At 41.9% G+C, this 11,576-nt stretch overlaps 2 protein-coding genes across 2 annotated transcripts in view; both read left to right on the plus strand.

The window, feature by feature from the left end:
* Nucleotides 1-995: 995 nt before the first annotated feature.
* On the plus strand, nucleotides 996-10,483 carry WBP11 (WW domain binding protein 11). Its single transcript, XM_005421633.2, has 11 exons — nucleotides 996-1,117; nucleotides 1,896-1,927; nucleotides 2,547-2,640; nucleotides 3,030-3,226; nucleotides 4,056-4,189; nucleotides 4,942-5,141; nucleotides 5,939-6,133; nucleotides 6,615-6,716; nucleotides 7,589-7,903; nucleotides 8,520-8,702; nucleotides 9,401-10,483. Exons 1-11 carry the CDS (start codon nucleotides 1,054-1,056, stop codon nucleotides 9,832-9,834), a joined length of 1,950 nt encoding a protein of 649 aa, XP_005421690.1. The 5' UTR covers nucleotides 996-1,053; the 3' UTR covers nucleotides 9,835-10,483.
* Nucleotides 10,484-11,063: 580 nt separating this feature from the next.
* Nucleotides 11,064-11,576, plus strand: part of LOC102035791 (histone H2A-like) — a 1,040-nt gene continuing 527 nt past the window's right edge. The window contains exon 1 of the mRNA XM_005421674.1: nucleotides 11,064-11,093. Coding sequence (XP_005421731.1) covers nucleotides 11,064-11,093 — 30 coding nt within the window. The remainder of the gene's footprint in view (nucleotides 11,094-11,576) is intronic.

An 11,576-nucleotide genomic window follows, 5' to 3' on the forward strand; every position in this document is an offset into this window, starting at 1 on the left:
GGGCTGGGCTGCGAGGAGAGGAGAGAGGAGAGAGGAGGAGGAGGCGGCAGTTCGCGCTGCCTCATTTTCTTCCTCCTGCCATTGGGCGGGAGTACGAGGGGGGGCTTTCTGCCCCGTTCCTCTGTGGCCAGAAGAATAATGAATTTAGTGCTTGATTATATTTATATTTTTTTCATCTTCAGCCGTTAACTTGTTGCATTGAAACTCTTTAGTCTGGATCCTTAGAAGATGTGAAGTCGAGGTTTCAGAAGTTTGTTCTCTTTCTCTTTAGCCTTTAAATATTAGAAAGGTGGGAAATACGGGGTGTAAATGTAATTCCTACCTGTGTTTGGTGACCTTTTGCAAAAGCAAAAAAGCAAACCCACCGCAATGTTTTTGCAGGGAAGTAGTTTTGGAGGGGGAGTGGGAGAGAAGAAACATGCCTGGCTGTAGTTTGGACATTTAGGTAGTCATCTGTAAGCTGGAGAAATGTCTAAAGACAGGAAATAATTTTTTGCAGAATAATCCTACACTTGCTTATACAGTGGGGTCTGGGGAGAGATATCAGGGGCAGTTAGAAGTCTGAGGAAGGGAGGAGATCTATGGGAAAACATCTGAAACAGAGAAAGGTGAAAACTGGAGAGCACTTACAAGAGTGAATGAGCAAAACTCTGATACGTCCTTAGGAAAAAAAAATGTGTTTTTCCCTGCCCTGTAGCCCTCAGTAGTGTAAGCACAAAGTTTCTTGGTTTGAGTTGCAATGTGAATAATAACAAACTCATCAATTAGCTTAAAATTATGACATACTAAAGTAGCAATAAGTAGGTTAAGTACTTGGTTAAGTAGTAGTGCTTTGTTGGACTAGGGCAGTTTTCAGGTGCTGAACTCATAGTCAGGTTTGAGGACCTTAAGGTGGGGTGTTTGGGCTGTTTGAGGGAGCGACTTGCTGATAGAAAGAAGAGAAATAAGCATCCTCAAGCTACCAGTGTGTAGGACCTTATACCATGCCATCTTTTCCAGGTCCCTCCCTCTTTTTTAAGTTTCGTTTTTTGAGGCAGAAGAAAAAAGATCAAAATGGGGCGGAGATCTACATCATCCACCAAGAGTGGGAAGTTTATGAATCCCACGGATCAGGCCCGTAAGTATCCATGAAAGCTGAGCAGGGGCGATGGGGAGTGCCTAGAGGAGCAGATGAAAAGCTTTCTCTGAGGATAGAATCCTCACTTGTGGATCACAACTGAGTTTCTCTAACTTGAAAACTGTTACCTCGGTTTTGTCTGGGAAGGCTGCTTGCTTTCCTGCTCTTGCTTCTGTTATGTATTTACCTCTTGGTTCTCCACTGGCTATCAGTGTTGGAAGGCCTTTGTACTTAGCTGTTGGATAAACTGCAGGCTGCTTCCCGGGGCAGAAGTATCTGTCCCAGACAGGAATCTGAGGAACATGTCAAATTTTACAGATGGTTTGGTTAGATGGGGGAGTTGTCTTACTGTTTTTTTTCTATTTTTGGTAACATGCCAGGTGTTATCAGTGCTCAATGAATAAAGAAAATCCAGACTCCCACAGTGGATATGCTTTATTTCAGAGGCATTCTCAAAGCCTACATATTTTTAAAGTGTGTTGTCTGATGACTCTATTTCAGCTTCTGTGCAGGTTGCCTATTGTTCTTTTTTGTATGGAAAAAGCCTTGCTTCTGGAGACATGAAGACTGCAGTATCTTTTTTTTTTCTGTATAAAAGACAAGAAATATAAATCAATTTCATGCTATATTTCTCTTTCACTGAAAAGCTGAGTTGCAGTAAGTCTTTGTAAAATGAGTGAGCTGCTGAGAAACAACCTTAGTCTTGATGAAGGAAAGGTTCTTCATTAATTTGATTTAGTTTTTCAAGTTGTTGTTTTCTTTTTCTTTTCCCCTATAGGGAAGGAAGCTCGGAAAAGAGAACTAAAGAAGGTAAATAAAGAGATTAGGGAGCATGTAATTGGCATTTCCTATACTATGTATCCTGTGTGTGATTGTAAAGGGCCATGAATAGCCTGTGGATATTTTAATTGATATCCTAAGACTGACTTTGGGAATACTATCCAAACATGTAGTTCAAAAAAACATAGAAGTCTTGTTTGGAGTAAACATCTCCAGCTGTTCTTTAACTTGTAATTATTTTTGAAACATTGCTGGAAGTACTTAGTAATTAAAAAACCCCAAAATGACAAAGCAAAGAAGCAAGCAATGAACCAAATAAAAAAAAATCCAAACAAATAAAGCATGCAAGAGTCACACATTTCTTAGTGTGTTCTAATGTATTTTGTCAGTTGGTTATTGTGTTGATTGCATGTGTCTTAGTTGGAGTGAAGGAATGATAGTAGCATTTGCAATTACCAAGATAGTGGAATTAAAATTACCAAAAGTTTTAACTACATTTGCTGCTGATTTGTGCCATGGTGAACGTTTTCAGGGCATTCTGAGGTGTGATTTCTTTTTTCTTCAGACTGGAAATACTGAGAAAGGGGTAACAGATGTTTTGTGTCTTTCTACTGTGAAACTTTTCTGTCTGCTTGATCTCTGATCTTAGAACAAAAAGCAACGGATGATGGTCCGAGCAGCTGTACTGAAGATGAAAGATCCAAAGCAGATTATCCGGGACATGGAAAAGTTGGATGAGATGGGTGAGTGAGAGGCTCCAGGTGCTGGACTTAGGCAGTGCTTTATGTAGATACACAGTGTAGTTTTAACTGTCAGTGGGGGAGACTGAAATAGTTTTTTTTTCCTTTCCTGATAGAAGGGTGGATTCTGTGAATATCTGGGGATTGATTATGATTTGAGATGTTGTGGTGCCATCAAAGAGGACTTTTTCACCAGAAGATGATTGATAAGAAAATCGAGTAGTGTGTGTGAGTGCTGCTAATGTAGAATACAAGGAGGGGATTGTCATAAGGCTGCAGACTTCCTGAAAACAGGGATTGGAAACTTGCTTTGAAATAGTTCCATTCATCACAGTTGTGCAGTAGAGTAATTTGCAAATTTTTGTCTTTTTTTTTTTGCTGTCTTGGATCAGAGTTTAACCCAGTACAGCAGCCACAACTTAATGAGAAAGTGCTGAAGGACAAACGCAAAAAGCTCCGTGAGACTTTTGAGCGTATCTTGCGTCTCTACGAGAAGGAGAATCCTGACATCTACAAAGAGCTGCGCAAGCTAGAAGTGGAGTACGAGCAGAAGAGAGCACAGCTCAGCCAGTATTTTGATGCTGTCAAGGTGATGCTTACTACATTTCAGTCTTGTAACTGTGGTAGTGTATTCTGTTTGCTCAATAGGTGTGACTGTTACAGAGGAAGGGAGATTTATATGAGTTCAGCATGATGTGGCCCTTATGAAACATTAATTTGCATGGTACCTCGAATTAGAGCATTTCAGTGAGGACAGTGTGGTGGTTATCAGGTCACTGTTTGTCTCTGATATGCTGATCTCATTCAAAATGAAAGGAGGAAAGGGAAATTTGTGTTGCAAATCAACAATATCAGCCATTTGTTTTTTGTATTAAAGAGAGAGCGAGCCCATGAGTGGGCAATTGGTATTTCTGTGAATTTCTGCTAAATCTCTTGCTGGAAATAATGAGAATCCTTTGGCATTCCTTTAAAAACCTTCCTCTAATATTCCTCCCTACTGTGCTGGGGAACATAGTGTTTTGCAAGTACAAGGATCTGTAAGACTTCTTTTTTTTCCTCTCCTTTTGAACATGCAGCAGTCTGTGACTTGAATACTTAAAAAACACAAAAGCACAGCCATACTTGCCTGCAGTCTCTTCATTTTGTAGACTGAAGGTCTAAAAGAAGGTGAAAACCTGACTCAGTTTTGACTGAAATACTAAAGCTTTTCATGGGTGCATTGCAAGTGCTTTGGTTTGCATTGAAAGTTTTTCCTTTCTTTTCCAAATTTCTTTCATGGACTGCTGCAAGATAACACACCCTAAGAACAGACACATTTAACAAGTGGTTCCATATGTTCTGTACTTTAAAAAGTAATGAGATTGTGCAGTAGCTTCTGTGGAAGTAACTCATTCTCTTTTTTTCCCCCTCCCTTCTAGAATGCTCAGCATGTTGAAGTGGAAAGTATCCCCTTACCAGATATGCCTCATGCTCCCTCCAACATCCTCATACAGGACATTCCCCTTCCAGGGGCTCAACCGCCTTCTATCCTCAAGAAGACATCAGCCTATGGGTAAGGGGAAAAAGAAACTTATGGGGGAAGTAAAAAGGAAACACTCATATTATGGGGGATGTGCTAGGGGTAGAAGCAGAGGAAATATTGACTTGTAGAAGTTGGGGGCATTCTGTGCAAGTGAATTGTGCTTTCTTTTAACCAAAGCCCTTCTTAATCTTTCCCCACTAGTAGAGCTTTTGGTTTAAATTTATTTGAGTAATACATTATGCCTTCTAGCTTTTGTCTTTTTCATACCAGGAATGTAGCTCAGTAGTAGTAGTATCAGTTCATATTAGAGCCCTACTGTTATGAACATAAATGCCCCTTAAATTGCCCTGTGTGTGTTCTTTTGTCCTGCTGCCATATTCCGTGTATATGGATAGTTCATATAAACTCCTAGTTTGCTTGGTTTTGTTTTGGTTGGTTTTTTTTTTTCATTCTAGTTCTATTTTTTTCTATTTCTTTCTGAATAGCCTTCTTTTTTTACCAACTCTGTGATTATTTAATTCTGCTTCTGTGGTAGGATTCAACAGCTGATTTTTTTCAGTATTGTCTTCAGTTGCTTTCTGAGTAGCTTTTGTCTGATCTTCTTCAGTCATGTCTTTGTATGATGTTGTAAACTCCTTGTGTCAAATCTGTACTTTTTAAATGCTCATGTTTCTTTTTAGAAGTCTGCCTAAGCAGTGGTACGAGAAGGCTAAATAATTCTACTGAAGGCATATTTGCTTTAATTGTGTTCCTACATTTCTCATTTCCTTTCATATTTCCAGACCACCAGTTCGCTCCATTTCTGTGCTCCCTCCTCCGGGGCTCGGTGTTCCGCGTTTACCTCCAGGCAGGAAGCCCCCTGGCCCTCCACCAGGGCCACCCCCTCCTCAGGTCCTGCAGATGTATGGCCGCAAGGTGGGCTTCACCTTGGACGTGGCTCCTCGAAGGCGAGAGGAGGAGATTTCTTACAGTGCTGAAGCAGGTGAGGGCTCCCCTGTTCCTGTCTGCTGTTTTCCTTGACCTCTGTTCTGCTGTGGATGGTCCTCCTGCTATGAATGCAGTGTGCTCCAGACAAAATGTTCTCTGGCAATATGAATGTTTGCACTATTTGAAGGACTCTTACCAAGTGATTGCTCTCTGAGGTAATTCAGATATATTCATAATATCTGCAATTTTGCTACCAGCTGTATTTTTAAGTGTTGAAACTTCTATTTTTTGTTGTTAGGTTTCATAGATTAGATTTTTGGATTAACCCTTAACAGTGCTGAAACATTGTTCATATTATCCCTTAAAAAAACCCAATCACTCTCAGAGAAATTGTGTCTTTAAAAAACCCATGAAATAAACACCCCCAAACCAAAACTACAACAAAACCCACAACCAGCCCTGGACGTGCACATGCTAGGAGAACATAGGTCCTGTTTTTCATACAGTTGCTCTATCACCCATAGAAGCTTTTTTGACTAGATGAATTAGCTTTATTTCATGCCAGAAGACATAAAAATATTTCAGTGGTGGGCAATTGCTGAATAGAAGTTGATGAATCAGTTGCAATAGCAGTTGCCTTCACTTTTTTGCTGTGCCAATTAATAAGCAGGTTAATATGAAATCTTAGAGATTTTCCAAAATATCCTTTTAAAATATGTGCTAAAAAGTAAAGGGATGACTGTTTGTCTGAGCTTTTGCTAAGGGCAATGTTGTGACTGTAAACATACACTGGTGTGAAAGAATATTTTGTATTTGGTGTTAATACATTTCCCAATACTTTGCTTTCTGCAGGGCAGCGAGGCCATGATGATGACATGTCCAGCACCAGTGAAGATGAAGGTTATCCTGAGGATATGGATCAAGATAAGCACGATGAGAGCAGCGATGACAGTGACAGTGATAGATCAGATGCAGACAGTGAAGGAGAGGACTTCCTGCATCGTGATAATGACAAGGAGAGGGAAGGTGGTGAAGAAAAGAAATCAGGTGTGAAGGGGAAATGAGAGACTGGGGGTTGAGTTTTCAAAAGAAAAACACTACTTGATAAAGCTGAGAGTGTGTGTGTAATTTATTTAGTCAACTAACAATGTTCTAACTCACCTAAATTCCAGCTAAAAGGATTTTTAATAATAAATGGGTCAGAAGGAGGCTATCTAGAAGTGAAGCAACTTTCAGATAAACCTGTTTTCTTAGTTGTGTTAGCTTATAGCTCACAAACAATTTTTCACCTGAATCATTGCAAAATTAAGCCTCTGTGTAAAATATGCTCACTTGCTTGGGGGAGACCAGTTGGTAGAGAATACTAGGTTAGCAAAACTTGAAACAATCAGAAACACCAGTGCTAACTCTTATCTAAGGGGCATCTTTATGTTAGATTGATTAGCTATCCATACCAGGTATCAACATAACTGTCTGATTTTTCTTATTTTCTCCCCACCTCCTGTCACCCATACCCTGCTTTCCCCAGGTCACAGTGTCCGGTTTGCAGACATGCCTGGGAAGTCACGAAAGAAGAAAAAGAACATGAAAGAACTGACTCCACTCCAAGCCATGATGTTGCGAATGGCAGGTGAGTAAGGTGGATATAATATGTGGTGGGATGGCTTTAGGCTTCCAGTTAAGGTTTCTGTGGGCAGCTTACTTTGCACAAGTTTTGTTTTGTAGAGTAAATTTTTTTTATGCTGAGAGTATCAGCTCTCATTAGGTATTTGAGTTATAGTTTGGTTTTTGCTCTATTTTTCTTTTGTTTGTTTGGTTTTTTAGGTTTTGTAGGTTTTTTTTAAATTTGTTTTTAAGTAATGTGTGTGTTTTGCATAGTAGAGTTGGAGTTAAGAGTAGCAATTTACTGGTTTTTTCTTCTAAACCTTTTCTTGCTTAACTTTTAAACAGTTGTTCAAATGAAACACAAATCTCTTGGTGAAAGAGAAAGGGTAACATTGTGTATGTGCTCAGCATGTAACCTGTAAGGATTTGTACTCCCTAAAAATACCCTTCTGCTGAGATAAGTTAACCAATAAAACAAACTTTGTTTGTTTAAAAAGAAACTCCAGTATCTTTCAAAGGTGCAGGAGTTTCTTGGACATGGGGATTTTGTTTATTGTGGCATTGTGTCCCTGTTGCCTCTTCTCCCCACAAAGTCCTTTAAGGCAGAGATTAAATAGCAGAAGTTTGGGCTGGTAGTACAAGTTTCAGGTCCCAGAGGAACACATAACTCTTGTTGTCAGAGCTCTCTCTAGAACAGCAATGATTTTTCTGTTTGTTTTTTTTTTTTGTTTTCATTTTATGTTTACCAGTAAAAAGTGGTCAGATTTCTTCCCTTTGAAGTAGGGTTTATCTTTGTCTTGCTTCTTTTTATTTAATTCTGTGTACTCAGTTTTCTCTGATGTTCACAAAGATGTTATGCATAGACAGATTTTATAAGGGTGTCCTCTCCATATCCAGGTCAGGAAATTCCAGAAGAAGGGAGAGAGGTGGAAGAATATTCAGAAGAGGAGGAGGAGGAGGAAGAGGACTCAGAGTCTGAAGAGACATCACAGCAGCAGCAGCAGCAACAGCTCAGTGAGGAGGCACTTGCAGAGACCGGGTCATCTACTGCGACTTCCCAGGCACAGCAGCAGCAGCAGAGTGCCCAGGCTGTGCCTCCAGCTCAGATACAGGCACCTCCCATGCCTGGGCCTCCTCCTCTGGGACCACCTCCAGCCCCTCCACTGAGGCCCCCAGGCCCACCCACCGGCCTTCCTCCGGGCCCTCCCCCCGGTGAGTGCTTGGTTTACCCTGCTCTGAGGGATGCAGGCTCTCAGGCAGTGGTGTCAGTGTTGGACTCCGGAAGCTGCACAGTGTGTTGCAGATGGAGTATATGTGCACACTTACTGAGACCTGTCTGTCATCAGTCTGCATCATCGTTGCTGTACCTTGCTTTTGAGGCATCAGGCTCCTGGAGCTGTAACCTTCCTCATGGTTGTCTTTGTTAGAACCAACACTGGCAGACAGCAGCAGAGCCAGTGTATGAATTGGAGTAAAAGAGCACAGGTAGTTATTTTTAGGCCAAAAGAAAAATCAAATGCCAGAGAAAAAGGTTTTTAGCTGTTTAAATTCTGACAAACTTGGCTCAGAAGCTGTTACCAGTTACAGCTTAATTATATGGGGGGGAAGAACCCTTTTTCCATTATACACTTTACTTTCATAAAGGTGCTTTAACTGTGTAACTGCTGCCTGTGCTTGAGATTTTTAGAAATTCTGTTTAATCTGGCAGCTAGGTAATACAACTTTCATTGTTATGTCGAAGATCTTTATCCTTAGCTGATAAGATAGTTGCTGGGATATGTTTTTAACTGTGAATTAAATTTCTTGTTTGTTACCTGCACTCTTTCAGGAGCTCCTCCGTTCCTGAGACCTCCGGGGTTACCAGGGTTGCGTGGGCCTTTGCCTCGATTGCTGCCACCTGGTCCTCCCCCGGGGCGACCGCCTGGTCCTCCCCCAGGCCCCCCACCAGGCCTGCCCCCGGGTCCTCCTCCACGTGGTCCTCCTCCTCCTCTGCCCCCTCCTGCCCCACCAGGTAAGGGCTTCTGTTTGTCTCAGTGCCAAGTCCCTTCTTGCTTTCTTTTTACAGTCTTGCCTGTGGTGATCAAGCCAGTGAGGCATAATTGGTTGCCAGTTTGCCTTTGTTCCTGGCTGTGGCTGCATTGTGCCGTTTGCTGTTACATTGTTCTGTGCAATAGCAAGGAAGTGCTGTGCATAGTTTGGTAGCAAGAAATCTGCCCTGAAAAAAGAGAGTTTCAGAATTTAAATTTTTACTCTGCTGGACTCTTTCTGAAGAGCTTCTGGGTGCTGTAATGGTGGTCCACTAAATGAGTTGGAGATCTGAATATTTGTTTTTTTGTGCCTGGGTCAGATGTATCTGATGACTCTGAAATTCCAGTGGGATGGATTGTCAAGAAACTTTATTCTCAGATTATAACTTTAAATTTAAAAGGAAGTGATAAAAAAATAGTTTTTAAATTTAAAATTTAAATTTAAAAGGGAATGATAAAAAGCTTCTGCGGCTTTCAGAGCCTGAAGAGCAGCATTTTCAACCCAGAATTTAGTGCAGATTTGAAAGCTTTTTTTTTTTTTTAAGCCAGTGCTGCTGCATCTTGTTGGGGGTTGCTTCGTTTTGCTTTTTGTTCTTGGCATTCTGAGCCTGTGCTTTTTTTGTCAAATATTTTGAAATTCAATGAATGTGGAGACAGTTCTCGCTTTCTCTTCTTCTTCCAGGTATCCCTCCTCCTCGCCCAGGCATGTTACGGCCGCCCCTGGTGCCTCCCTTAGGACCTGCCCCACCTGGGCTCTTCCCACCAGCTCCCATTCCAAATCCTGGGGTGCTGAGCGCTCCCCCCAGCCTGATCCAGCGGCCCAAGGCGGATGACACCAGCGCGGCCACCATCGAGAAGAAAGCCACGGCCACCATCAGCGCCAAGCCGCAGATCACCAACCCCAAGGCGGAGATCACGCGCTTCGTGCCCACCGCGCTGCGCGTGCGCCGCGAGAACAAAGGGGCCGCTGCCGCCTCCCAGAGGAAGCAGGAGGATGAGCCTGCCCTGCCCTTAACCAAAGCTGCCCCTAAGGCTGGCTCATCTGCACCTATCTCTGTACAGACAAAGGATGATGTGTATGAAGCCTTCATGAAAGAAATGGAAGGTCTCCTGTGACCTGTCATAGTCCTGGTCAGCTTTCCTGCCCCTCTGAACACTGTGGAGGGAGAAGAAGGGAAAGTCCTCCTGCAAGTAACGAAAGGGCATGACTGGAAATAGTTCCCTACCCACAGGTTAACTTGCCAGTGTGCTGTGAGCAGAGACCGCTGCAGCTGAGGTGTGCCTGGGCACCTCCTTTCAGAGCCACCACGTCCACCTGGGAAAAGGAGATTGCAGTAAAGGAGGTGATGCTGCTCCCCACAAGTCCTCCCCCTTCCTTAGAGGGAGATAATGATACTCTGGGGATGGGGGTGACTATTCCCTGCCAAAATCCTTACACACCCTGAGTGCTCTGGTGAGGGTAGTGGAACAGGTTTTTAAGGAGCCAGAAAAGTGTTAGCAGCATTTCATACACAAATGGTTGTCCAGTTTTTATTTTCTGTACTGTTTTTTTTTTCTGTAAATATTTTATAATCATGTTTTTAGTTGCAGTGAGGTTGATCAATCATCTTTCTTCCAGGGTAGTCAGGGAGGTAATTTGTTGCGTATACTGTACACTGGAGTTTTGCATCCTATCCCCTTTATGGTCATCTTGATGGGATTTTGTTGGCTGGGGAAACTTCATTTTGTCTTGTGAAAGACAATAAATGTTCCGTGTATCAAAATACCACTTCCCTGTGATTTGTGAGAAACTTAACAGGCAGGTGGAGAGGGGGGAGGGTTCTTCACTCGCCTTGGAAGACAATAGAGGCATTCAGAACGTCAAAAAAGTAAAAATCACATGATAAATAACATAGACTTTCTTTTTCCCACTAAGCTTCTGCTATGTTCTTAAGTTCCTAAACATCCCTTTTAACCTTTATTGGTAGCTAGTAAAAACTTAAGTCCTGAAATACTACTACTAATTACAAAACAATTTATTTTATACACTCTGATTGGGAGGTTTGCTTCATATCAAGCCTCAGATAACTACTGGGTGCATCATGGACAGGCTACCTTAAGTAAAAATTAGTAAACAATTTTAATGTTAAAAGATTGACTGACATAATTTTAGTAGTGGCTGATATTAGGATAGTAGACTAGCAGATACCTCAAACAATACATTTAGTTGGCTGTACGTTTCAGGCTTAGCGGAATGCACCATGTTTTGAGGTTAAATCTGCTTTAAGGAGACAAAGTTATTAGCTAACCAAACTTACACTTGAAAACTTTGAATCTGTTTTCACAAATTCTGGACACAATCAAAAATGCACGGCAGTTCTCTGTACCGAGAACATGTAAAATTTACAAGAGCCCGCCCACCTAATGCATATTGTGTGATGTAACTACACAATTCTTGAAACACGAAATGCTTTCTTTATTAAGCAACTTCTGTTGTGGAAGTTAGCTGACGACATCAGTTATGTTTACCAAAGTTGAGAAACTTGAGCTTGAAGTCAGATAATTCAGTTTGAAAACACCAATGTGAGTGATTGCAGCAATACTGAAGTAATTTGCCTCTAGAATCGGAGAAACGTCGTGTATTATGTCTTCCTGCCTAGTTTCTACACATATCAGTAGTGCTGGGCTGTAAATGCTCCCACCGAAAGTAAAGCTTCTCTTTTATCATAACAATAGCCCATTTTTAAAGTAGCCCTGCAGGTTTAAAATACAGGATTATTTTTAACCGACAGCCATGGCATTTAGCGGGGTTTCCCTCGTTCCGGGCCGGCCGGGCTGTGCTCCTGCGCTCTCCTGGGCCGGGCGGGCGGGAGGCGTTT

This window comes from Geospiza fortis, unplaced genomic scaffold (genome assembly GCF_000277835.1).
Source record: "Geospiza fortis unplaced genomic scaffold, GeoFor_1.0 scaffold186, whole genome shotgun sequence".
Classification (NCBI taxonomy): domain Eukaryota; kingdom Metazoa; phylum Chordata; class Aves; order Passeriformes; family Thraupidae; genus Geospiza; species Geospiza fortis.

Excerpts from the sequence above, each read along its gene's own strand:
- WBP11 (XM_005421633.2), top strand. The coding sequence starts at position 1,054 with ATGGGGCGGAGATCTACATCATCCACCAAGAGTGGGAAGTTTATGAAT. Across the intron at positions 7,904-8,519 it reads TCCTCCGGGCCCTCCCCCCG|GAGCTCCTCCGTTCCTGAGA; the intron begins GTGAGTGCTTGG and ends GCACTCTTTCAG. Across the intron at positions 8,703-9,400 it reads GCCCCCTCCTGCCCCACCAG|GTATCCCTCCTCCTCGCCCA; the intron begins GTAAGGGCTTCT and ends TTCTTCTTCCAG.